We start from the raw sequence: 27,545 nt of genomic DNA, 5'->3' as shown, positions 1-27,545 counted from the left end.
TCTCCGCGGTAACGAATTCGCATTTCGGGAAGGAATTCTTTGTTTCAGGGCTGTCTGGTTCGCGTTTTGTGCTTTTGGCGGTAACAGGTTTGTGCTTGTGAAGGAATGATTGTTTCCCGCTGTTTGCTATCGGATTTTGAGTTGTTTGAGTTGAGTTTTAAGAGTTCGGGAGATTCTGACGGTGATTGTGGTTTTTGGTGGGGAGTTCGCGATCGGAGTTTGTGTTTTTTTGCGGGGGTTCGAGGGAATGTGTTTCCGCTGCGGGGAGTCAGGCGATCAGAGCTTTTGGGAAGGAATGCTGGAAAAGTTCGACGGCCGGCTCATTCAGGGCTTGCAATCAAGCGATCTCGATCGTTTACAAGAGAAACATGGCGTTGCATCGGGGATTATTTTGTGAATTTGAACTTCTCGAGAAGAAATCATTGTTTCCCCCGTGTAGATTGCAGCGGTTCGTGGTGTTCCTTTTGAAGATATATGTGTTTTGGCACGGAAATAGATTTCCGTCAGAAATCGGTCTTTGTTTTATGATTTTTTAATATCTTTTGGTGTTTTTTAGCTTGGAATTGGATCAAAGATCCTGTTCTTATGTATATGTAGTGGATTCGAGCTTTTCGGAAGGAAATCTGGCTTTCTCATTGAGAAATTGGAGAGTTCCTGCATTATCATCTTTTTTTTCACTAGGAAATAATCCTTTATTTGATTAACGAGACTGCTGCAGTGTCGGCATTATGGAATCGAGAATGGATCAGTATGAGATAATGGAACAGATCGGCCGGGGAGCATTTGGAGCAGCGATCCTTGTCAATCACAAAGCAGAGAAGAAGAAGTAAGTGTTTCCATTTAGATCTCTTGCTCTTTTTATTTGTATTCTTCTTCCTCTTTGTCAGTCAACGGGCTGTTTCTGAATTTCAAATTTCAGGTATGTTTTAAAGAAGATCCGTCTGGCACGGCAAACAGACCGTTGCCGGATGTCAGCACACCAGGAGGTAAGGCATGATACTGTTGATTATGGTGGCTATTTTAGCTCATCATCATCACCATTATGATCATTTTTTCGACTCTGTCCTTGTGCTTGTTGTCTGTTTGCAGATGGCTCTTATTGCACGGATTCAGCATCCTTACATTGTGAAATTCAAAGAGGCGTGGGTGGAGAAGGTATAAAAATTTGTTGAACTTTTTAAGTACCTCTGGACTTTTGATGAATACAGTGTCTTATTGTTGTTGTTATGTATGTTGCAAATTGTCCTTGAGCCTTCTGGTCTACGGTTAGCATCTTTTCAGGCAATGGAGCAATGAATCTATGCTTCCATTGATCATCGAGATTGATTGCTTTGCATAGTCTCCTCAATTTCTCAAGTTAGCAGAATTGTATCTTCTTCCTAAGAGAATCTTAGTATCATAAAAGGATGGATGTTTGCTGAATTAAGGACCTTGTAAACACTCATGTGTAACAAGCTATATGGATATCATTTTTCCTGGATAATGTGGAATTGAACAAAATGATAGGCTGCTTAAGTTTGGTTCATTAGTAGTGAACCTGAGCTCAAGTTCAGTAGTTAAAGGCAAGCTCAAAGCTTGAACAGGTAAGCTTGAGTTTGGTTCGAACATATATATATATCATACTCATTGGTATCGTTAAAGGTAATTTCTCGGCGAGGGTATTTCTCGGAGAGAAGTTGATAAATCTAGATAATATCTCGGGAGTTTAAAATTGGAAAAGTATAAATAACAACAAAAAGCTAAGAAAATAATAAGTTTTGCATTATTTTTCTTCTAAAAATATAAAAAAACATGTTTTAAAGGTTTTAAAATATATAAAAAAAACAAAACAATAGGAAATGCAAACTTAAAACAAAAAAAAAAGTTATTCCAAAAAATATCGCGATATTATCGCAATATTTTGAAAATATCATGAGATATTACCTTTAGTATCGGCTACCTTAAAATATTAGTATTTCTTGCGATATTTTTAAAATATCACCGATATTGGTGACAGTGATATATATATATATATATATATATATATATATATATATATATATATATATATATATATATATATATATAGGGAAGGAGAACCTTCCAACCAAAGGTCCAAAATCTACAACCAATGATGATTGGACGGTGCCCTTTCTCCAATACTTGAGCATCTCATCAGTCAGACCTCATATATTTGTTCTTTATAATTTATTTAGTAAGAAATATGCTTTACATGAAGACTTTACAACATATAGGTATTTTTTGAAATGTGAAAAAACTTCAATGCTATGTCACATGGGTGCGGGCGCGGATGCGGGTGCGGGGATTCAGCACTTCCAAAAAACCTGGGTGCGGGGGTGCGGCAGGGGCAAAAATGTAAATATATATATATATATATATATATCATGTATAGTCTATATGTATGAATGTATGGTAGCTGTTAAGGTCCATGACATTTATGCCCAACTTACTTTTTACCATTTTTTTATCTTATATGGTTGTCCCCAAAGATGAAAGTGATGAGTTGTGGAGCCTGATTTGTTGTTTTTGCCCTTGCAGGAAGGGAGGTTCGGGGGCTCCCCCCTGGCGGGGGGTTATAGGGGGGCAGCGCCCCCCCACCCCCCAAAGATTTTTTTTTTTTAAATTCCGCAGCCCATTTCATAGGGCAAAAAATTTAAAAAAAAAACCCAAAAAAGGACAAAAATGACCCTGGGTGCGGTCAACGCACCCAGGGTCGGGTTGACTGCACCCAGTGCCGCACCCGCGTCGAGTCGCGTCGACGCGGGTGCGGCACCCTGCTAGCCGAATCCCTGTGACATAGCTTCAATGCATTTAAAACTTTACAATACAAAGTGTTGTGAGCCGTTGATTTTTATTGCTTTCATAAATGCATCTAAACATCAAAAATTCATAATCCAAAACATGTCACTCAATAAATGAATATTAAAAATCTAATATGTAAAGTATGATCAAAACTCGATCATTAGAGAAAAAATGCCATCGATTATTATTGGTTGTAGATTTTTGGACCTTCCTTTGGTTGAACGGTCCCCATTCCCTCTATATATATAGTAGGGGCTATGGGGATTTTGAAGGGTTTTTTTCTATGTCACAGGGATTCAGCTAGACAGGTGCCTCACCCGTGTCGATGCGACATGGGTGCGGCACCCGGTGTGGTCAACCCGACCCTGGGTGCGGTCAACGCACCTAGGGTCATTTAGGTCTATTTTTTGGATTAAAAAAAGTCTGCTTTGGAAAATAAAAAAAAAGAGACCCTTGCTTTAAATTCATTTAAAATGCATTGAACAACATTATTTTCAAGTGAATAAATTCTCATTAAACTCTCTCTCTCTCTCATTTAATAGTAATAAAACTTCCTCTCATCCACCAAAAACATAAAACGAGTTTCTCAACAAGGCAACTTTGGAAAGTGTTGATAATAGAAAATTGTTTCCTAAAATCTATCTTGGAAATCAAAAGCTTTCATTGAGAATAGGAAGGGTCTCCTAAAGTCCAACGTGTAAATTAAACCCATATTTTGAAGTTTTAAATGATTTTATTTAGATTCTTGGAAATTAAAAGCTTTCATTGAGAATAGGAAAGGTCTCCTAAAGTCCAACGTGTAAATTAAACCCATATTTTGAAGTTTTAAATGATTTTATTTAGAAGTTTCAATTTTGGACCCCCCTTCTCTCTCTCTCTCTCTATATATATATATATATATATATATATATATTTACATGTTTGCCCCTGTCACACCCGCACCCGCACCCATGTGACATAGGTTTTTTTTTCATGTTTTCCTTAAATCTTATCGTACATGTTCTTGTAGACACCCAATTTTTCTTAAGATGCCAAAAATACTAACATCTTTGGAAGAATCAAGCTGCATGTTGGAGTTTACAAAGAGGACAATGCGAAATAACTGAGAAAATCCATCAGACGGCTAAAGCAGTTCAGCCGTCCACTGCATTCGGATGGCCATCTCAGTTCAGTCATCCGACTCGGGATAGCTACTCCAGTTCAGTAGTCTAGCCGCCTTGTCCTTTCTGAACGATTATCTCAGTTCAGCCGTCCAGCCAATTCAACATTTGGTTTATCCTCTCCAGTGGATGGACAAACCTGTTTGGTTGTTCATCTCGAGACGGACAAACCAATTTCGTTGTCCAATCAGTTTGAGAAAATGAAGCACATTTGCCTCATCTCCAACCACTTTTGCACGATTTTGAGAGAATATTCTCCTCGAATAAACTTTCTCCTAGGAAGGACTTCTCCCAATTAACCTCATCTCTTAACGCCTATAAATAGGGACCCACCCCTATGATCGGGGGAACGGGAGAGGTCCCAACACTACCTCTAAAGAACAATCACATCTAATACGGACACAAGAACGAGCCTAAATGATCAAACGAACTCCCGTGTTCAAAAAAGGCATTTTCCCCATACCCCTAATTTGTTTATGTTTTGGATTAGGTGCTTATACACGATTTCATCTTTTATTTTGCATATTGCGAATCCACGATGGTGATTCAAGCTACGAAGTTAAGGAAATTTGTTTCATCTCTACCTTCCCACAAGGCGAAGGACAATTGGAGCTTATAATGGTGTCCCTACGTTTTTAAAGAAGGATTTACACGAATGCAAGTAAGTTCCATCTTTCAAACCTAAATTTAATCATCAACAATTTTTGGCGATCACGATGGGACGCCGTAATTTTTCTTAATTTATATATAGCTAGAATTACATTACATGGAAACCTTGAAAATTTTGTTTGTCGGATTTTCTGTCTCTATTGGACGACAATCCCTGTTTTGTCGTCCGACTGTGTTTAGTCGTCCGCAAACCGCGCTGACCTTTGGGAGCGTCGTCCACTGGTCTCTGCTCGCAGACCCACGTGTTTGCACAATCTCTGTTTTGTCATCCGACTGCATTTAACCATCGGCAGTCCTTGCCGTCCTCTGACAGCACTGTTTGCTGGTCACTCCTCGCAGACCCACGTGTCTGCAGAATCCCTGTTTTGTCATCCGGCTATGTTTAGTCGTCTGCAGACCATACCGTCTGTTGACAGCACGTCCGCTGGTCTCTGCTCGCAGGCCCACGTGTTTGCACAATCCTTGTTTTGTCTTCTAGTTGTGTTTAGCCGTCCATAGAACACGTTGTCCTCTGGTCTCTGCTCGCAGACCCACGTGTCTACAGAATCCTTGTTTTGTCGTCTGACTGCGTTTAGCCGTCCACAGACCACGTTGTCCTCTGACAACGTCATCCACTGGTCTCTACTCACAAACCCACGTGTCTGCAGAATCTCTGTTTGGTCGTCCGCTGACTACAAAGCCTGTAGCTTTGGTCGTCCAGTGACATCGCCATCCGTGGGTCACTGCTCGCAAAACCACGTTTATGCAAAATCTCTATTTGGCCGTTCGTTGAGTGCAAAGCCTGCAACTTTGGTCGTCCGACAAACTTTGGTCGTTAGTGACAACGCCATCTATGAGCCACTGCCGCAGAACCACGTTTCTGCAACATCTTAGCTATGGCAGTCCACCACGTTTTGTCGTCCGTCGACTTTTAGCCGTCCAGATTCTGTCGTCCGGCATCGCTTGCCGGCAGGTTTGCCAGACAACATCATTCTCTGATAGTGTCGTCTAGTAACATTTGGTCGTTTCGCAGAACCTCGTGTCTGCACATTTGGTTGTTTTCTACCAGACAGTGTCATTCTTTGACAATGTCGTTTAGTTACATTTGCAGATCCTCGTATTTGCAGACTCTATCGTTCTTAAATCCTCAAATTTGTAGGTTCTGCCCTCCGCAGACCCTCGTGTGTGCAACCTTCTTTTGGCTTCTTTTTTGTTCATGTAATTTGCCTTTTCCTATAAATTGGTTGTTTTTGCATTAGTTACATGCATTCCATTTAGGGTCAGGCTATATCACATCTAGCTTGTTGGAGACTTGCATACTCACGTAGAAAATAAGAAAATACAACCTCCAAAAAGATAGGGTTTTGTGTGGCACATTGAGTGGTTCTCGTTTTATCTCACTCCTCTCCTAGGAAAAGAGACCTGATTTATTATGAATTTTTAAAAATCTCTTGTACTATCATTTAGATTTTTAGACCTCCCACTAGTATCTTTCAATTGTCAGTGGCGGTACCATTAAAGCTAGATTCTTCATACTAGTACCCTTCAGTTATTAGCTGGGGTGTATCGACGTGGACCTGGAAGGAAGCCCAAAAACCCTAGAACCTGAAGAGACCTCGCCGATAAAACCTTTCTAGGGTACCCAATTATTTCAAAAATCTCTCGATTACTTGTTTGGGCCTGTTTGAATCAATTGTCTGGGGTATAATGTATATCTGATCCAAAGCCCGTAAAACTAGAATCCAATCCATCTCAGAGGAACCACCTCTGGAGAATCTCACCTACAGGATGCCACCCTATATAATGCAAAACATCATATTCGATGATTTTCCAGACGAAAGGACCTACACAGACGTTCCTGATAAGTCTATGGACGACCGAAAAAAGGAAAAGGCCTTGATGCTTCTCAAGTCCAGCTCATGTCAGTTCCCTCATCGATCTCGTAAAGTCTCTCACGTGGGTTATGAGATGGGTAGTTCTGGCATGGACGAGTCTACCAAAAGACGAGTCTACAAGACCTCGCATTTTAAAGCTGGGTCTGAAGAATGATACCCTCATCAATCTCATAAATTCTCTCACGCAGGTTACGAGACTAATAGTTCTAGCACAAGTGAGTTCACCAGTTGACGAATCCCTAAGACCTCGCATTTCAAAGCCCGATCCATGGAAGACGATATGCTAGCACAGGTTAGAAAGAATATGGAAATGATGGAACAAAAGATGAGAGTGATGTAGGAACAATTGGGATGAAAAAAGATCAGAGCCGAGAGAAGAGCCCAAAGAGCTGAGGAATCAGAATATAAGAGGTCACAATCCGATAGGAGGCCAGAAGAAGGAACATATGGACTCTAGAGCCGCGAGAAGAGTATAGTCAGTAGGGAGAGTCTCAAGTGTTTGATTTGGAGAGGAGAGTGCATAGGTCCAAGCCGACCCGTTCAGTCCAAACCATGTCATCCGAATCAGACAGAAAGATCAAATCATTGGAAGACATGGTCCAGAGCTTAACATCCAGAATGAGATATATGGATATGGACAAGAGAAAATACTCAATTGACGACTTCTTACTCGAGGGATGTAACGATGACGATAATACACCTCCCAAGTTCTTGAAATTCAGCGGAAAAGGAGACCCAAGAATTCACTTGTTCTTGTTCATGAGCACCATGGCCAAATATCAAAACAACAATAGGAGGCTGATCAATTGGTTCCCTAGAAGCCTAAATGGAGAAGCACTAGAATGGTTTGCCACCCAGAACCTTCAAAACATCAGGGAATTAAAGCAGATGATAAATCTGTTCATGAAGAGGTTCAGGTTTAATGTGGAGTTCCTTCCTACCATAAGTCAACTTTACGATCTCAAACAGAAAAGGAGGAAGGTGCCCACGAATTTATCAATCGGTGACGGTCTATGGCCAGCAGGATGAAAGAGCCTATTGTGGATTCCCATGCACTGGTTATCCTGATGGACAACTTCTCTCAACCTCTACGAAGCTTGATCAGCATGGCTCAGGTTGAAACGTATGCCAAACTTATAAAGAAGGCTTCCGCCTTCGAGGTAGGCATAAAGAGAGGAGTGTGCGACGGGTTCCTTAAGAACAATAAAGAGAATAACATCTACAGGAAGTCAGACCAGTCCAAGGACTAGGTCAATGCCAACAAAACTCCAGCAAGAAGGGACAAAAGACGTATAACCAAAAGGCCTCCACGAAGCAGAATGAGAACGGAGTGGATCAAGGATCAGACATTCACCAAGTTTGAGCTGCCTCAGCCACAAGTCATGGATTTGCTGTTTCAGGACAACCTACTCAGGCTACCCAAAATGTCTAACCCTCCTCAGATGAAAAGGAACGATTTGGCTAAGTATTGCCGATATCATAGGGTTGTGGGGTACGACACCGCGGACTGCTTCATCTTGAAGCATATCATCCAGGACCACATAGACAACAAGAAACTGCTTTTGAACGCGGAACAACCAAAGACTAGCAACAACGATCATACCATAGTGGTTCGGGCATGTGAAGCGAATGAGAACTGTTTCTCAGAGAACAGTATGGAGCAAGGGTCCTCTGCCAGCACAATGGTATGCATTCCACGAACCATCATCTGCAGTAATTGTTCTTGTTCGATGCCTTTGGTATCCCAAGTTTGTTATCAAGGAGGGCAAAGGGTCCAAGGACGCAGAGTTCTATAGGAGAATCAGGAAGTCAATCAGATAAATGTGATTCCAGACGCACCTGACAACAATCACACCAAAGTTCCTCTTTCGAAGTCCTTTACAGAAAGGACGGCCTCCCCGTACAGTCTCCATTCTTCAGAAGGTCTAAGGTCACCAAAGAACCTCTTCTCGCTGCACCAAGAAGGACAACCCGAGGTCTCGAATACAAAAGGCTCAAGCCGAAAGCCAAAAGAGAAAAGCTCATGTGGGTTCGGAAGGACCATCTCACAAGAGGGGCCTCGATGAAAGGATCAACCACATTAGATAACACGGGATGGACTCTCCCCGCATAAGGACTCAGCTTGAAACAAAAGAAGCTCCAAGGCAACCTGGACTTTGTTGTCTCTCCTTCAGAAAGAGTCACCATAAAATGGCAACCACATGTCAGGGCAGAGCCACCATGGTCTGGCGAAAGAAAATATTTCAGCCTGAATTACCATCCCCCAGCCCCTGGTAAGTCTCCAATACCTAGACTTTGTAAATAGTTTTTATAAAATCCAAAAAATTTGAAAAAACCAAAAATTTCAAAAGAAAAAATAAAAAATTTCTCAAAATTGAAAAATATTTTCTTCTATCAAGTTGTCTCCTCGTTGTAGGAGAATACTATTCATGTTGATGAGGCTAAGGAAGCTTTTGTTTTCAAATCATTTTCAACGATGCCTTTTGGACAAAACCACGTGGGGGCAAGTCAAAAGAGTCTGAACCTATAAAAAACCCAGAGATAAGGCATCAGAAAGCCATTTCAAAGTTCAAACATCTTAGACAAGAAGAAACCTTTAGTAGTCAAGCATCCAAACGTCACATCCAAAACTAGGTTTGACCTCGTTCGACAAGACCCAAATGGTCTTGAAAACCTGGTATACCTCTAAACACTGGCCCGACCTCGTTTGGAGGGACTCATAACGGTCTTTACGCCCCAGTTGTCCCAGACACTGGTCTGACCTCATTCGGCGAGACCATAAACGATCTTGACACTCTAGTCATTCTTGAACTGATACGACCTCGTTCGGCAAGACCTACAATGGTCTTGGCAACCCCGTTCACCTTGACTACAATAGTCATAGAAAGAGGATAGAACTTCACGATGCAAGGCATATCATTGCATTAATCGTTAAAGGTTAGGGATCTTCTCCAAGACGGATCCAGCTCTCTTCAAAAACAGTCTTTTCCTCCAATAAATCCTTGCACCTGAGAGTCTATCATATACGACATTTAATTCTTACAGGAAGACAAGGCCGTGACACAACGAGGCCAAGGTATTTTTATCTAATAATTCCAGCCCATGAGTCAGTAAGAATGAATTATAGGGGCATGAGATTATTATCAATGCATAAATGTAAAGCCTTTCGAAACTCACCTATGTGACCAACTCTTCAGGAAAAGAGTAGAGTGGTGAATACCTTCAATGTTGATCTGCTCATAGGTCAGTCTCCATAGAGGCCTTTCCTTTTATCTCAATAGGAAAACATTGAAAAATCATGAAAAAAAAAGAACTGTGCATTTAAGCTAATACTTACCCCTGAGACTATAGCGTGATGGCAGGCTCCGATCATGAAACAGCCTTTGGGGTAAGGACTGAAAACAAAAAGTATATGTTAGGAGAAAGCCAATACTTATCTCTGAAACTTATGACGATGTAGCAGTCTCCGGTCAGCTATGTCACATAGGTGCGGGTACGGGTGTGCGTGTGGCGATGCGGCACTTTAAAAAAACTTGGGCGCGAGGGTGCGGGAGGGTATATATATTTTAATATATATATATATATAAACTTTTTAATATTTTAATATATGTATATATAAAACTTATCCATAAAGCAAGCTCCCAATAAAAAGTATGTTTTTCACCATAAACAATAAAAAATTTAGAAGTGTTGCTTAATCAGATTTTAATCAGGTATTGCTTAATCAGATTTTAATCAGGTATTGCTTAATCAGATTTGGATTTATATACATTTAATACAAAAGTCCATTCCAACATAGTTTTCACTTTTTTTATTAATGTATTTAGTACAAAAGTTTGACCTACTCGGTTTTCCCCATTTAATACAAAAGTAAATTTAATACATAATTCGACCTACTCGGCTCTCTCCCCATTTAATATAGAAATTCATTCTAATGCAGTTTTCACTTTTTTTATTAATGCATTTATGATAAAGCTCTATAAAAAGTATAAAAGAATGTAATGACTCAACTTTTTATGACAAAGCTTTTTAAAAAGAGTAAAAGAATATATGTGGCTCAAAACATTTAATGCACAATATTTTAAACATTCAAAGCTTTGTATATGGGACAAAACTTTAAATAATTTAATTTTTTTTAATATATCTATTTTGGACAAAAATAACCCTAGGTGCAGGTTGTCCGCACCCAGGGTCACATTGGTCGCACCAGGTGCCGCAGCCGCACCCACGTCACGTCGACGCGAGTGCATGAATCAACTTGTTAGGAATGTTCTAATTTTTTTAAAAAGAACAAAAAATTTATGACCTTATATGATCAATCATTCATAGTTGTTATAGGCTACCCACTCTATTACAAATGCATAAGTCTCAGTGTATAAAAGTTCATTGCATGCATCAAAGATTGTAGCCATAGAGATCCTGAGTCTAAGAAGTACACAAAAAGATCTACCCTCTCTTTGTCGTTACCATATCAAAGTATGCCTGACTTTTCAAATTAGAGCATAAAATCATCAAAGGCATCCAAAAATCAAAACAGGCCAAAAATGAATGAAAGGGAGCCACATTTCTCTTGTGTTATCCCTCTTTGAAGCCCAACATTTTCTCTCTTTACTATAAACAAAGTATTTTCGAATATTGGCACCGACCTCACTCGGCAAGACCACAAAATGGTCTTGGCAATTTAGTTATCCAGGATCAGCCTGGCTTCGCTCGGTGAGACCAAGACGGTCTTGAAAACTTGGCTCACCCCTCGACATTGGCACTGACCTCGCTCGGCATGACCACAAAATGGTCTTGGCAATCCAGTTGTCAGACTGATCCAACCTCATTCGGTGAGACCCATAATGGTCTCAAACAATCCAACTCTTCTTTCGGATGCTAGCACCGACCTCGTTCGGCGAGACCCATCACGGTCTCAACAATCTAGTTTTTTCTCGAACACTAGCCCGACCTCGTTCGACAGGACTGACTTAGTCTCAACCAGTGTTATTAAAAGTGTGTCTCGCCTCAAGGAGATGGGCTTTGTGCCTTGAGGCGCAGGCATAAGACATAAAAGCCTTGAGGTGCACGCCTCATACGCCTTGAGGCGTACACCTCAGGGCGAGGCGCGCCTCAAGGTGAGGCGTACATACACCTCACCTTATTTTGGTCAAATGGGGGTCAAAGCCCCCATTTGACCAAAAAATAGGGTTACTTGGTCGGGGCCCCTCATTATCTCGTCTCTCTCCCACCTCCCTGCTTGTCTCCCACCTCTCGTCTCCCCCTTCTCTCACTCTCTGCTCTCTCTCCCACCTCTCACTTATCTATCAACCTAAGAAGAAGAAGAAGAAGACTGCTCCTCTGTCAGCCTCATCTGTGAACCTCTCTCCTATGTTAGCCTCTTCTCTCCTCTGTTATTGCATGCATACCTATGTGACAGTTTATAGATTCAACGAGATTTCAATAGAAAAAAGTTATAGTTTATAGATTTTAACGAGATTTCAATAGATAAAGGTCGATTCAAGCTCTTTGCAGCATGGTTAGCAAACTCGGTGAGTCAGCTCGTGACTTGCCCGAGTTGGATCGGATTAGTCTCTAACTGAGTTAAAAAACAATATCTTAGTTAGGGACTAAACTTGCCGAGTTTGCTAACCCAAAGGTGTTCAGCTGATATATTATGATGACAGAAGTTGGAGAAATAGAGCATGTGTATTGTGTTGAGTCTCTAGACATAAGTTAGATTCTTTAGCAAATTCAGCAAACACAATACCAATGACATGATATACTTTTAATATTGATTTTCACTTATTAGATATACATATAAATATATCAAAACTACAGGCTTTAGATGCTTCATAGATGTATACATGTTATTTTCATCTAAATAAATGATGCAATTGTGATTGTTGCATATTTGGTAGAGTGTTTTAAGTTGTTGATACACATTTGAGTATTTGGGTCTTTTTCCTTTGTTGTTGAATGATTCGGCTCCATGAGAATGATTCTATAGAACTGTAAATGTTCTTTTATCTCGATTTTGATAACACTTATGCTTCGGTTTTGCGTCAGTTAACTTCATTGCTTGCTGAAATTGGATTGAACACACATGCTTTCTCTATTACAGATGGCTATTCTATGTTTTTTTTAGCTCTGTTTTATTTTCCTGCAAATGCGACAAAAGATCAATTTAATTGAAGAGATTTTTGGTTTCTAATGTTTGAAAAACAACATAAATAAGAATATCTCATGCTGTGAGAGAATTTTGGTTTCTTAGATACTTATGTAGATCAAGTTGTTGCATTAATGTTACTTTTACATGTTAATCTCATATTTTTTCAGTATTTATTTGAGATTTTTTATTTTTTGTTGGTTGTTGCTTCATCAATAAAACATTTTTTATTTATTTATAATTTTAGATATTTTTTATAGTTTTTTAAAGTTTTTTTTAAAAAAATTGAGGCTTACGCCTCACCTCAGATTTTGATAGAGCGCCTCGCTACGCCTCAACGCTTTTCACAACACTGGTCCCAACAACCTACTGTTCCAAAACCTTGAGTGTCTACTTCTTTGTCATAAACCAAATTATATCGATTAATGACAAAGATAAGCATCTATAGGCACTCAATTTTTCCTAAGATACTCAAAATATTAACATCTTTTGAAGAATCAAGTTGTAGGTTGGAGTTTACAAAGAGAACAATGCAAGAAAACCGAGAAAATCTATCGGACAGTTAAAACAGTTCAGCTGTCCACCGCATTTGGACGACCATCTCAGTTCAGCCCTCCGACTTGGGATGGCTACTCCGGTTCAGCGGTCCAACCACCTTGTCCTTCCCGAACGGCTATCTGAGTTCAACTGTCCAGCCAATTGAACATTTGGTTTATCCTCTCCGGTGGACGGTCAAACCTGTTTAGACGTCCATCTTGGGATGGACAAACCAGTTTAGTCGTTCAAATGAAACATATTTGCCTCATCTCTAACTACTTGTGCACAATCCCGAGATAATATTCCCCTCGGATAAACTTTCTCTTAACAATGATTCCTCCCAATTAACCTCATCTCTTAACGCCTATAAATAAGGGTCCACCCCTATGATCAAGGGGAAAATGGGAGATGTCCGAACATTGCCTCTGAAGAACGATCATATCTACTACAGACAGAAGAACAAGCCTAAATGATCAAACGAACCCCCGCGTTTGAAAAAAGGTATTTTCATCAGATCCCTAATCTATTTATTTCAATCATATTTATTTTTCGGATTAGGTGCTTATACACGATTTTATCTTTTATTTTGCATATTGCGAATCCACGATGGCGATTCGAGCTATGGAGTTAAGAAAACCTGTTCTGTCTCTAATTTCCCACAAGGCGAAGGACGGTCAAAGCTTGTAATGGCGTTCGTACGCTTTTTAAGAAGGATTTACGCGAATGCAACTAAGTTCCATCTTTCGAACCTAAATTTAATCATCAACAGTTCTACATGCTTAATTTTATAGGAATTGTCTCTTAGATCGTCTGATTTGGACATGCAAGTATGTTTTTATAAGATTTAAAAAACGACAGTCTAAAATTTTCATAAATATTTAAGGCTTAAAAATCATGATTTTTATAAAAAAAACATGATCCAAGTGTCATTTCCTAACAAATCGACCATGTTGACCACATATGCAAGGTCAGATTAGCGAAAAACAACCCAAGAACTCCTGTTCACTCATGGTAGGCCGGAAAAGTGGTAGACTGCTACCACTTTTCCTATATATATAGAGAAAGAGAAAGAGTTTCTTGAACCCTTAGAAAACCATGTTAAGCATTATAATTTGGCTGGTTTAGCAAAGCAACCTTGATTTATAGTTCAAGCTTGTTTTGAGTCGAAAGAAAAAGAGTTTGAACCATGATCTTACCAAGCCAAACTTGGGTAGTTGAAAACTGCCCTGTTTTTGCCCACCTTACCAAAATGCGATGAATTGTTACAGGTGAAATTGAACTTGTTGATAGATGAGATGCACTTCAGCTGGAACCTGTAATCCTCACGAGTAATTGGAATGATCATAATCTTACACTACTAAGCGGCCAATAGAGCTTATGCATGAGGGTGACTGCATCTTGGATGACTTGTTTCTATGGAAGGCCAATGGGGACCATGTCTTGGTTCATGTTAAAGCTTAAAGTCAGGCACACTTCTGCGATAAACATCCAAGACCATTATTTACAAGTCAAGCACCCAACAAAATGGTTGCGCATAGCAATGATCATATTGCTCTCTCTCTCTCTCTCTATTTTATGTATGTATGTATAGGGTTTATCTAACATTGAACTAGTTGTATTTAACATTAGCTACATTCAATCATATTAAAATGACTAAAACACCCTTAAAAGAAAGGTATTTTTTAAAATGCATGGTTACTTTTTTGGGCATTATAATTCTTTTTAACTTGGAGAGAAATGAAAAGTCAAACACCTTTTCCAAAAAAAAAATAACTTGACGAATCTATCAAAATTACCTTTCGACTTCAAAAGTAACTATAGTTTTCAAAAAATGCCATTCTTTTAAAGGTATTTTAGTAATTTAAAAATGGTTGAATCTATCTAATGTTAAATACAACTAGTTTAACATTAGATTAACCTATATATATATATATGTGTGTGTGTGTGTGTGTGTGTGTGGTGGTTTTGTACCATGATACCTTACGGTGGGACACACTCTTGTTTGCATAGATGTAACCATCAAATGGTGGATCTAACCATACATGTATGTTTAGCATGGTTTATTCATATGCTAGAAGGTTTTATCATGTCTAGTACATCATAAGATCCTACTTTTGAGTCTGTGAAAACCAGTTGCTCACAATTCATGAAAATAAGGGTGGTCTAGAAATGGTATAAAACATCATATTTCAGTCAACTTTAAACACATGGAAATAGTAAACAGAACATGTTAAGCATGATCCAAATGTTAGATTTTGCATTTGGATCATATATCTATGTAAATCAAGGTGTACTGTAAGTTATGGTGGTACATCACCACCATAGAAACACCCATATATATACATGCATGTCTGTGTTATTAGGTGTGTCTGGGGGGGGGGGGGGGGGGAAGGTTGGGACAGTGGACTATTTCTTTGAAGATGGGTGGTATGTAAAAAACTGATATAATAGCAAGGTCATCTTTGTAGTGAGTTTTATAATTTTATAGTACTTCAGACACTAGTTAAGAGGCTAGGAAAGGTCACATGTCTAGATAAAGAGAATCTTTTGAATATGTTAAGCCTTAGTAGCTTCCAAGAGAATTGAAATCAACACCAGGAACATCCATCATGTAAGTTGTGTTAAGTATGTGGACTTGATTATCCTAATAAATGTGGTATTTGTTCTTTTGCCATGATAATTTTCTTTTTTGCTTTTTCTTGTGTATCTATTTAAGCTTTATATCAAATACTTATGTGAGCTTTTGCATGAATACAGGGTTGCTATGTGTGCATTATTACAGGATATTGTGAAGGTGGAGACATGTGAGTGTCGATTCCAACCAGCAATATTTACTAATACTAAAGAAAATGACCTGCTAATTCATCATAAATCATTCTTAGTGGCAATGTCTTCTTATGTCTTTAGGGCTGAATTGATGAAAAGATCAAACGGTGAATTATTCTCAGAGGAGGTATACTCATCTTAATTTATCCAATGAGGTTAATGTTTAATAAGATTGTCATTGAGTTGCTTACACTTGATACTTGCATTTATTTCTTGCTAATTTCCATCCAATTTCAATTTTGTCATGCTGATAAGTCTGTGTCAATACTGGTCAGAAATTGTGCAAATGGTTCACACAATTGTTACTGGCTGTGGAGTACTTGCATTCAAATTTTGTGATGCACCGGGATCTCAAGGTTGGTTGCTGGTAATGGAGACTCCAAAAATTCAATAACCTTTAGTGTGCTTCATCTTGTTTACCAGCTTACAGACTCTGTTGAATCATTAACTAATTTTTTGATTACATAATATCATCTCATTTTTGGAATGCCATCAATGGGGGCCCTTATATGGATATGTTTCTACAGACATGTACTTCTCTAGAAAAACACACACTAATGTCAGTAATAATAATAAAAAAATATTAGGATTTTTTTTTTGAAAAGTTTCTTATCTCCATTCTAGACGTTGGGAATTTCTTGGTGAAATTGCATGAGAATACCACAACTGTTTGGATTTAACACAAACTTTCAAATGTTCGACATAATTTCAAACTCTAGAGTCTAGACATCTCTAGAAAATTTTGCTTTTGAATTTCTTGCTTATAGAAGTTGGAGGAGCTACCATTAGCTATGTCCTGGACATGGACATTTGCACATACACAAGCATGGCATGGAAATGAATTTTGTGAATATCAGGACACGAGGCATTCACTGATACACACACCTTTAACTTCCTATGCATCTTAAACAAACTAACTATTATTTGTTCGTGTTTTTTCTTATGTATAATGGTTGGTTCCCCTTAAAAAAGAAAATGATGGTTTTGAAATTGATTTAAAAACAAAAGAGGTGGAAAGAGATGTAAAAATAAATTTAGAGAAAAGGAGTTGAAGCCATGGCCTCTTGAGTCAATTACATGTCCACTCTGGAACATTTCTCTCAAGTGATATATGGTGCCTTAAATGCAATATATCTACCTTAGTGAATTGAAGTTTCCAAATTTATCATCAACATCATTAGCAGCATTAACGTATCCAATTGTTGCTTATACAATCTATAAGCATTATGTGGACCTTAAATATTAGTCCTATATCAAGGGGAGTGAAGTGTTTCTTTCTAATCATCTTTATGAAGGTTGCGAGAGACAACCTCTTTATTGTCCATGTGAATAACTTGTAAATTGATGAGGTCAAAAATATGACCTTCACATTTTAAAATTTTATGTTTTATAGGAAAGGATATGTATACTTTGAACCTCACCGAGGACATGGCATTGGATAGAAATGATTGGAGGAGAAGGATTCATGTGGAAGACCCAGAATGATTTTCTTTTTTGGTTCATATCGCCGACCCCAATTGTTTTGGGATGAAGGCGTAGTTGTTGTTGTATGCTTTATTCATGATTTGAAATTTAAATAGTCTCAGGTAATAATCAGATGAAGCTTCAACCATAGCGACAAATATCGTGAGATTTATGAAAATCTCGCGATAATATCGCGAGAAATTGCCTGAAAGTTTAAAATGGCAATTTGTCGTGAGATTTTGAAAATCTTGCGAGATTTATGAAAAAACATAAATACCTCGAATTAAACGCGATATTTACGTTTTAAACGGCTATTTATCTAAAAAAAACATGTATTTTTATTTTTAAATAATTTTTATTAATATTTTCTTAAAAAAATAAATTTTATATTTTTTAATTCATTTTTTTATTGCCGAGATTTTGCCAAAAAAAGTGCGAGATTTATGAAATCTTTTCAATTTCTCGCGAAAAATGAGAAATTGCTGTTTAAAACGTTTGTCACTATGGCTTCAACTATGTACAGCTCATTTTTTGAAATGCCAGTTGTGCTATCTGACCTAGACCTAGGATAAATAAGTCAAAATGACATGTTCCTGTCACATGGATCATAGGTTTAACATCTTCTTGTCATTTGTTTCTATGATATTACTTGCACGAGCATGGTTTGAAGGCTGCACCAGGAATTTATTCATTTAAAATCATATGTTGGACAATGTATCAATCACATATATGCATTAGGCTGATTCTATGTATCCCTGGTTTCAGTGCTCAAATATATTCCTTACTAAGGACCGCGATGTTCGTCTTGGTAAGTGCTTCTATAAGAATTGACAAAGGCAAGTTTCTGTTGTCAATAGTGAATATCCTTTATCCTACCTTCTATCTGTGTGCAGGTGATTTTGGTCTTGCTAAAACTTTAAAGGCAGATGATTTAGCTTCTTCTGTAAGTCACACTTTTTCTTAATCATGATTTCTTATATTGACAGTGTTTCTTTTATACTTTATATATGACTCTTTAGACAAGTTGCTGCTGTTTCTTTTTGCTGGATGAAAATACATATGCTCCTTAGTCAATTATCATTACAAATTGACATCACCTACCTTATCATTTTTATTATTGAAAAGGATGAAAGATGTAACAGATATAGATATCATGTTGAGCATTTTATTCATTAGATACTTGAATATTGGTCCCTTAGTGTTGGATTGATATATTACTCTCTGTTAGAAACATACAGAATAGTATCTTGTTTGATAAGTAGGAAGCCATTGATGAGACCTAAGTTGTAGCGATTTCAGATTGTAATGCTTCATTTCTATCTGTTTTCTTTTAGCTTTTGACATGATAGAATATTGTGGTCAATCTCTTCAGAACACTTAAGTACTGATCAATTTTTCATAACTGATCAATTTTTCATTATATGAAAACTGATCAAGTTTTTTATGTTTAACAAACCTTTCAGTTGGTCTTTTCTGTTTCTGCAATTCCTTTTGTGATTTGACCTATTTGATGTGTGTTAATGACTCTTAAAATTCAATCGTCCATGGACCACATCTGTTGCCACACTTTTTTTGTTGTTCTCATCAAGTGCCAGAATGTGCAGCTCACTCAGATTGATTTCTAAATTTGGTTCCAGAATATAAGTGATTCAGTTGTTTTCACCATAAAATGTCTAAAAGTATGCATTCTGATATTGTCCTAAAGTTACCTTTTCTTACATGGACTTCAACAGATACAATCATCCTTACCTTCTTTGATAAGATAGAACATCTCTTGGCCACCTTGCTATGGTTCATTCAGAGTGCAAGCAATAATCACAAGAGAATTAGCATCGTATGTTGATATTATTGGCACATGGGATATATTATATTCTTAATGAATAATGACACAAGAATTATGAATTTAGAGGAGACAACATAGGTGCTGCTTTTGATGCATGTAAGGAACCACCACAACTTTTCAGAATATGATAGGAGGAAAAAGAAGCGGTGAACTTGTTATTATTTATGTATGTATGGATATATGTATTTATCTACACATGTATTTGTGTATGTGTGTGTAGATATCTTAACTAATTCAACACTTCTTTTTGCCCCCTACTGAATTCTGGAAAACTGTGGTGGTTCCTTAGGTTAATTGTCACCAAAAGGGCATTTCAGTACATTATATGCACATTAGAAGTCTCCAGATATTTGTATCGTATAACTAATAAATTTCTTTTTACTTTTAAAAATTACTTATTTGCCTTTGCTAGTGACAATGAGTGGAGATCACCATCATATTTTGAAATACACAAGGGGCCAAAAGGCTGTAATGAACTGTTAGCTTCTGTTAAAGGCTGTGGATGCTAGCAGCACCTAAATATACTCAATAATAATCTTATCAGCAGTCTCCTAGCATGGCAACCTGGTACAAGATCTTAAATGCACAGTTATTAAGGCAAGAAATAGGTGCAACAAATGATGCATGATGCAGGAGTCGAGAAGCGAGTTTTTAAGCGATGGCCTCATTGGTGAAGCATAAGGCATTTGGACAGCATTGAGGAAAGTGTGCAGGAAATGTTATAAAGCCGATAGTAGAAGCCAGCAGGATGCAGTAGAGGAAGCAACTGGGAAGGTACAAGCTGCCATCTATGTCACATAGGTGCAGGTGCAGGTGTGGGTGCAAAGTGTGTGACACGGCAATTTCAAAAAACTTGGGTGTGGGGGTGTGGATGTAAATATATTTATTTATTTACTTGCATATGTATGTATGTATATGTGTGCATATGTATGTGTATATCTATGTGTAGAACTGCACTTGGTTAGGGTTAATAGAGTCCAATTTTGGACAGAAATGGTCTCAAGTATGGTTGACTACACATGACACTACATAAGCCATGTCCAAATGTCGCACCCGCATGGACTCGGGTGTGACATGGGTGCATTGCTCTTTTAGAAGTGTCCATGTTACATAGGCTGCCATTGAAGTGTATGTTTTACTCAGAGTTACCAAAAGCTTCATAGCTAGGTGGAAAGTGTGCTTCCCTGAAACTCGTTTCGAAAGTGTGAAACTCCTTGCTTCCGAAACTTGATAGGAATCTTGATTCTCCCACACCTCTCCTATGCTTCTCACACGTTTCTTCCATGCTTCCCTACATGATTCCTATATGCTTCTCTCACTTCTTTTTATGTTTTCCATGTGCTTCCTTTCACGCTTCCTGCTCACTTCTCATGTACTTTTTTTAAATTGACAACCATCATTTTTAGATTTGGAGAAGAATTTAATTCTTACACTACGAGATAAAAAAATTTAAGAATAATCATTTTTAATTTAGTTTTTATTTTCTTTCTCCTTTGATTTGTATTTTACTTCCCATTTGATCTCATATCACTTCCTCTTTTATTCCTATTTCGCTTTTAAATTGATTCATCGCTTCCCGCTTCTTATAAATCTTAAAATATCTCGCTTCTGGTTTTGTTTCCTGCTTCTGCTTCCTAGTCTGGTAACCTTGGTTTTACTCTATCTTTTCAATTTTCTTTTTTAATGAAAAAAATACGCCTCATATCTCAGCTTTTATAGAATAAAAACAAATTTTAAGGGCATGTTTGAATTCCCAGTAAAAAAAGTCAATGGGGATAAAAACCATCACTTTTTGGTGGGTCCCACAAATGAATTCAAGCAGGGGAGAATTTTTTTTTTTCCTTTTTGCATTGGGAGGGGGTTTTCTCCCTGTTTTTTGAAGAAAAAAAAAAGCCACTGGGTTCCCCAGTGACTTTTTCTCCATGATAAAGTAACCCTCTTTGACTTTTTTGACTGGGCAACAACACGCCCTAAAAGGGAAGCGTGATTCCTTTGCAAGGAAAGCAGGTTCCCAATATCAAGGAAGTTCAAATGTTGTGGGAAGTGAGGTTCACGTTTTGGGATTCATATATCCTTTGAAGCTTCAGATAGTTTCACACTACATGTTTTCAAAGCACACTTATTGGGAAGCATGCGTTGGAGCTACTAGTAAGCTTCTAGTAACTATTCTTAAAACTAATCATTTTCTTGAAGGTCTTGGAAATTTTGGCAAAGGATGGTATTTTGGAAAATGAAATAGAAAAATATATATTTTTTAGTGTCTTGTGCAAAAATGTTTAAAAAATGGAAAAGATTCAATAAAACATGAAAAAGGAATTAACAACAAACTGTGACACAAGTTCAATAAATTTTTTTTTTGATGTTTTTTGGTATTTTGAAAACTATATTGAAAAACTCATTTGCGGTGACATATATATAATATTTATTCATTTATCTGTTTATACCTTACATAGACTTTGAAAATCATGCTCTTGGTGACTACCATTCTTACTTGCCTGTATATGATACAAAGATGAGTTCATGGATCACCTTTTCTAGAGAGTGTATCACAAGTCATAACCTAGTCCGGCAACATAGTAACTGTTTTACTATCTGAATTTCTAAAACATTCTTCATTAATTTTCTTCTGTCATGATGTATTACCATACTACTTTGCTATCTATTGAAGATCTGGTCTGTGATTTTCATCCTTGATAATGTGAACACAAGGTTCTGATGAGCCTGTTTAACCTTAGCTTAAAAAAAAGCCTATTTAACCTTATACTTTCTTAAAATTTACAAGAATCTGTGCAGTTAACTACTTTAAGTAATATTTGTCACAATGATAACCTACAAATATTTTATTTTATTTTATTTCAATTGGAGCAGGAAAGATGGAAGGAAAAGCTAATACTTATGTAGCTTTTTGTCTCTTTTCATGATTTCTGCAGGTGGTGGGCACTCCTAATTACATGTGTCCAGAGCTTTTGGCTGATATTCCTTATGGTTTCAAGTCCGATATTTGGTCTCTAGGTGCTCTCTCTCTCTCTCTCTCTCTCTCTCTCTCTCTCTCTCTTCGTTCTGTGGTTACTAATTCTTAAACATTTTGTATGATTATCCTATTTTGGACTAAAATTGTTATTTCTTGTGCTTTCACAGGCTGCTGTATGTATGAGATTGCTGCACATCGTCCAGCATTTAAAGCTTTTGTAAGGCATATTCACCTTGATACATCCCATGGCCTGTTTTTAAACTTTAAGACTGTGCTGCCATCCAGTATCTTTCTGCAAGAAATTGTCCTTGTTTTATACAATTTGTTGCAAATAACTTGTGTATTTCTAGTAAATGTATGCATTGTTAACTGCAAAATGACAGAAAGGTAGAGCAGATACCTGATACATGATTTTTTCCCCTTTCTGTTGGCTTCTTTTTTGGCTGAATGTTAGTCTTTTTATTAACATTTGCCTCTTTAGAGCAATCATACTAGTTTATCTGATTCTGGGTCATATGCATCTGCTTTAGGATATGGCTGGGCTTATAAGCAAAATAAATCGTTCTTCAATTGGTCCGCTGCCTGCATGTTATTCTTCTTCTTTGTAAGTATGTGTGACACTATGTTTTTGCTTTTCACTCCTTTTTAGTTCTGGGTTTTAGAGTGCCTGGCTTTGCTCATCTAACTCCAAAATGGAACCTAGAAACACGTTATTTGAAAGAGTCCTTTTTCAACGAGAGCCATCAATATGAATTCAGTTTTCCAGTTCCTTTGGTGTGACGACAGTGAAGAGAGCTGAAAGTTTCACCTCTTTGATTTTCAAAATAACTGATGGTTGAATGGCTAAGGCCTTATGTTATAAACTTGTAATAATTTTTAAAGTCTCTTTCTGGCATGATTTTGGTCTCTGATCCCAAAACTCACCCAGGATCATACCACTTTGCAGGGTCAATCCCTCACTGGTTCCAATTCTTGCATGGATAGGAACCTCGTTGTGATGTGATTGACAATAGAGGCAGTTTACGGTTTTGGTACACTAGTTTTCATGTTTTTATGTGTTTCCTCCATAGTCACAAATATCATTATCGGCTATTTATTATAGGTTTGGTGATAAATCTCAAGAAAATCTCGGGGCTTAAAAAATATAAAAAAATAAGTAAGAAAACATCATGTTTAGACAAAAAATACATAAATAATAAAAGAAATAAGTAAAAATTGTGAAAGAAAGAAGAAAAACATATTTAAAATATAAAAATTAAATAAAAACAGTAGAACTAATTGATAATATCGTGATAATATTTCAAGAATATCGCGATATTCTTGTGAGAATATCGTGATATTATCAAATTAGCGATATTTTCAAAATATCACAATATTTTACCTATATTATCATTTGCTGAACTTACAACAATAATATCACAATATTTTGAAAATATCGTCGACATCTGTGACTATGGTTTCCTCTCATGCTTCTCACTCACTTCCACGTGTTTTCTCTAATTGGTAGTCATCATTTTTAGATTTTGTTAAAAATTTAATTCTTACACTAAAAAATCATGAAATTTTAGAATAATCACCTTTATTATATTTTTTATTTGTGTTCCATTTTGATTCCTATTCAATTCTTATGTTTTTTTTTGTTCCTCGCTTCTTGTTTCCTATACATTTTAAAATGCATCACTTCTCGCTTCCGCTTCCCGTATCGTGTCCCGCTTCAGCTTCAGCTTCTGCTTCCTAGTCTGGCAACCTTGCTTTACACATTCTGTGACATCAGTATCATGTGCACATGTGCTTGTGTGTGTGTGCTCGTGCATGCTTGTGCACAATTTCCACGAAATAATTTTGAAGTTCATGGTGTTTAGCATCACTTCTAAAGTAATATTAGAAAACCAAGCAGAAAAAGATTGACACACAATTTGTATCATGGATTTCACACACGGATATTCAGTTTAGAAAAACTTAAATAGAAGATTCTATCAAGGCCTCCAACTAATACATAGTTCAATTTATAGTCTAACCATACTAAAAGGCAATATTACATTTAGGGCTTCAAATAAGAATATTGACACTCCATTTCATGATTAATCCTTAGGCTCTAATTGTACTATTATTTATCCTTGAGAAAGCCATATCTTGGTTGTCATTACACTTGCATAACTCTAATTTTGGTGTAATAAATTTTTAAGATTTTAGGAAACACATGCCTTACTGCGATCTAACCCCATCAATTTATTATCTGGAATCCTTTTCTACATTTATGAGACAATAAAAACCTTTTTTTTTTTGCACGTTCCCATGATTGCCAAAATTATTTGCTTGATTAATTTGTATTCTTACTATGCTCTAGAATTATTTGATTATTATTTTTGAAAAATAATATCAAAAGGTGGTTCCAGACATTGGAAGATTGATGGAGAATTGCTTCCTGGAAACAACCTTTCTTATTGCTGCATGGGCCTAAATCAGCAAAAGTGTAGCTTTTATGCAATTAATTTTACAAACTACCTTTTCTTCTTGAGCATTGTGCTCATCAAGTTTGGCTAAATATCCTTTTTGTCAATTGATTCAATCATCATCCCTGATTGTGTGTCTGCACTTTTACTCTCTAAATACCACAATGTGTTGCCTGAATTTTTTATCATATACTTTTGATATAGTAGATCATATTCAATTTTGTAAGAGGAATCACACATTGACATAAAATGCAGGAAAATGCTTATCAAGAGTATGCTGAGAAAGAATCCAGAGCATCGTCCTAGTGTAAGATCTTGCTTCAACTGCTTTGCCAAAGTCATACTTCCATTTCTCCTTGACTTTTAATAATGGGTTACCAAAATTTCCAGGCATCTGAGATCTTAAGGCATCCTTACTTGCAACCATATGTTGATCAATACCATGCCATAACGCATTCTGTGACATCCACTCCACCTGAGAAGCCCGTCTGCAGTTCACACCATAATAACAGCATCGCCGAAAGCCACCACAGCAGCATGTCTAACAGTGACAGGGAGAGTGTGCAGTCAAGTGGGAAAAGCAGCCACTGTCTTGGGCTGGATGACCACAAGGCTAGTGAGACAGCAATAGGCTCAACTGATGATTTGGTGGACCGTGCTAATAACTGCACTCATTCATCAGCAGAGACATCTTGTTTATCAAATGATGAGTGTGCTCCATGCATTAAGAGAAGTGGAGAAGAAAAGCAACATACAATCAATGATCATTGCGATCATCACAAACCTAAAGTTGAAGTAAAACCACTAAAAAATGTGAAGACTATTTTGAAAGAGGAGGCCAAAGCTGGGGAAGACAGCTCACCTGTAAGAAGCTCTCGTTCCAAGAGCAATGGAGTATCTAGCCAAAAGACTAACATTGAGGCACAGCCTGCTGCTTTCAAGCCTCCTGTTGCTACATCCTCTCCGAAGCCTGTTAATGATAATGGTGTTGCTGCACCCAAAACCAATGCTGATCCATCAAAGAAGGCACTAAAGACACACCCGTTTAAGCATGTGGTGAGATGTCGACAAGTTTTTTCTCTCCTTTTTCTTTCACATAATTTGTTCAGGTGGCCTGGATAGTTCATCTTAGTCAGCAAACCAACTTTTAAGGGAAAACCCTCATCTTCTCTTGTCCTTTTTGTTTCCTTTATACAGTTAACTGCATTTGAGACTTCACCTAAGAGTAAAGCAAAAGCTGTAGTGCCATCATCTGGTCCCCTGAAACCTGTTGCAGAAGGTGGACTTTCTGGAAAGCCACGACAACAACCTGCAATTCCCAGTCTGGCAAGAACATTATCTCCTGTGAAGATGAAACAATCTGAACATGCTGAAGGTGGAATGAAGCGACCAAAAAGTAAGCTCAACGAAGAGGTTAAAAGAGCTCCACTGGAGGCATGCAGAGAAATACAAACAGATGTTTCAAGTTCAAAATCATCATCTAACACCATGCAGGATTTTAAACTTTCTGTTGAGGTTTCTGGCACCATAAGAGGGAATGAGCAGCAATGTGTGCAGTGGATGCCAAGTCACGGCGATTGCCTTTCACATACAGAAAGTCCAGGGTTACACCCATGCCTTGGAATTCAAACATCTAATACTCGTCTTAAATTATCTTTTGAGACAGTGATGCAGGATTTTGAACTTGGCACTGAGAGGGAATGGAGTAATCCATTCTGTAAGCCTTCTATTCCTGATTGTCAAGATCACATACAGAGTACCAAAATTCCTGAACTTGATCCCTCTGCATGTTCTACTTCATGTATAGCAGTTGCCAGGTCTGAAAATCAATCCATAGAGAGCACTGCATACATGGATAGTGCTTTGTTATCCAAGGCCAGAGAACCACAAGCAAATGGAGATTTTCAAAATAGTGTTATCATTGACGAGGAGGTGAAGTCAAGTCCGCCTCCTTTTTCCCTGACTTTTGAACATCATGGTTCTCATGAAAACGAACCATCTTCAATCAGACAGAGTGAGTCAGACACGAAAACTGAGCCTGCGCCTAGTGCTGCTTCAGCACCAGCTGGGGATGACAAATTCACTGTCACAGAACTTCGTTCTTGTGTCCCTGACACAGCTTCTTGCTCCATCTCAGCTACCTCGAAGAACCTGCATTCTGAGAATGAATGCAAAGTATCCGAGAAACCATTAGCACATCTTCCTCCAGCATTTGACGACGTCATACATGTAATAAGGCATAGCAGTTTTCGAGTAGGCAGCGAGCTACCAGTACTGGAAACAGTGGAAATGGGCGTACAGAGTATGGATGTGGGTAAACTACTTAATGTGACGAAGGAGGATTCACAAACTAAAGCTGTGAAGCAATGTTCGGTTGAGAACATGGGCGACGACGAGGATGAGAGTCCAGACAAGGATGAGAGTCAAGCATGGGAGGCATTGGATGTCAAGTCATACAGACAGAGATCAGATGCACTGGAAGGGCTGCTGGAGCTTTCTGCAGACCTGCTACAGCAGAAGCGTTTAGATGAGCTTGCAGTGGTGCTGAGACCATTTGGGAAGGACAAGGTGTCCCCAAGGGAGACAGCAATATGGTTGGCAAAGAGCCTAAAGGGGATGAACGAGGGGAGTTCTGGGAGTCCTGCTTGAATTAATAGCAGGATCCAGAATGTTGAGTTTCCTAGTTTTCCTCGTTTCTTTCTGTTGTTTTATTCAGCTCGGCCTTGTTTGCTCAGTGCATCCGATAAGAAAAGGTGTTCTTATGTTCATATTATTTTCTTTTATTTGAATTGGAATTT

General features: G+C 37.9%; 1 protein-coding gene across 1 annotated transcript; it reads left to right on the top strand.

Moving 5' to 3' along the window:
- Positions 1–227: 227 nt before the first annotated feature.
- Positions 228–27,545, top strand: LOC149847183 (serine/threonine-protein kinase Nek5-like). Its single transcript, XM_089996861.1, has 15 exons — positions 228–448; positions 719–826; positions 920–986; positions 1,090–1,155; positions 15,948–15,994; positions 16,098–16,143; positions 16,292–16,372; positions 18,246–18,288; positions 18,374–18,423; positions 22,254–22,335; positions 22,462–22,511; positions 22,825–22,898; positions 25,003–25,054; positions 25,138–25,803; positions 25,945–27,545. Exons 1-15 carry the CDS (start codon positions 369–371, stop codon positions 27,394–27,396), a joined length of 2,964 nt encoding a protein of 987 aa, XP_089852987.1. The 5' UTR covers positions 228–368; the 3' UTR covers positions 27,397–27,545.

Source organism: Nuphar pumila, chromosome 2 (genome assembly GCF_984573655.1).
Source record: "Nuphar pumila chromosome 2, dmNupPumi1.hap1.1, whole genome shotgun sequence".
Lineage (NCBI taxonomy): Eukaryota > Viridiplantae > Streptophyta > Magnoliopsida > Nymphaeales > Nymphaeaceae > Nuphar > Nuphar pumila.
This window is presented reverse-complemented; position numbering and strand designations above follow the sequence as displayed.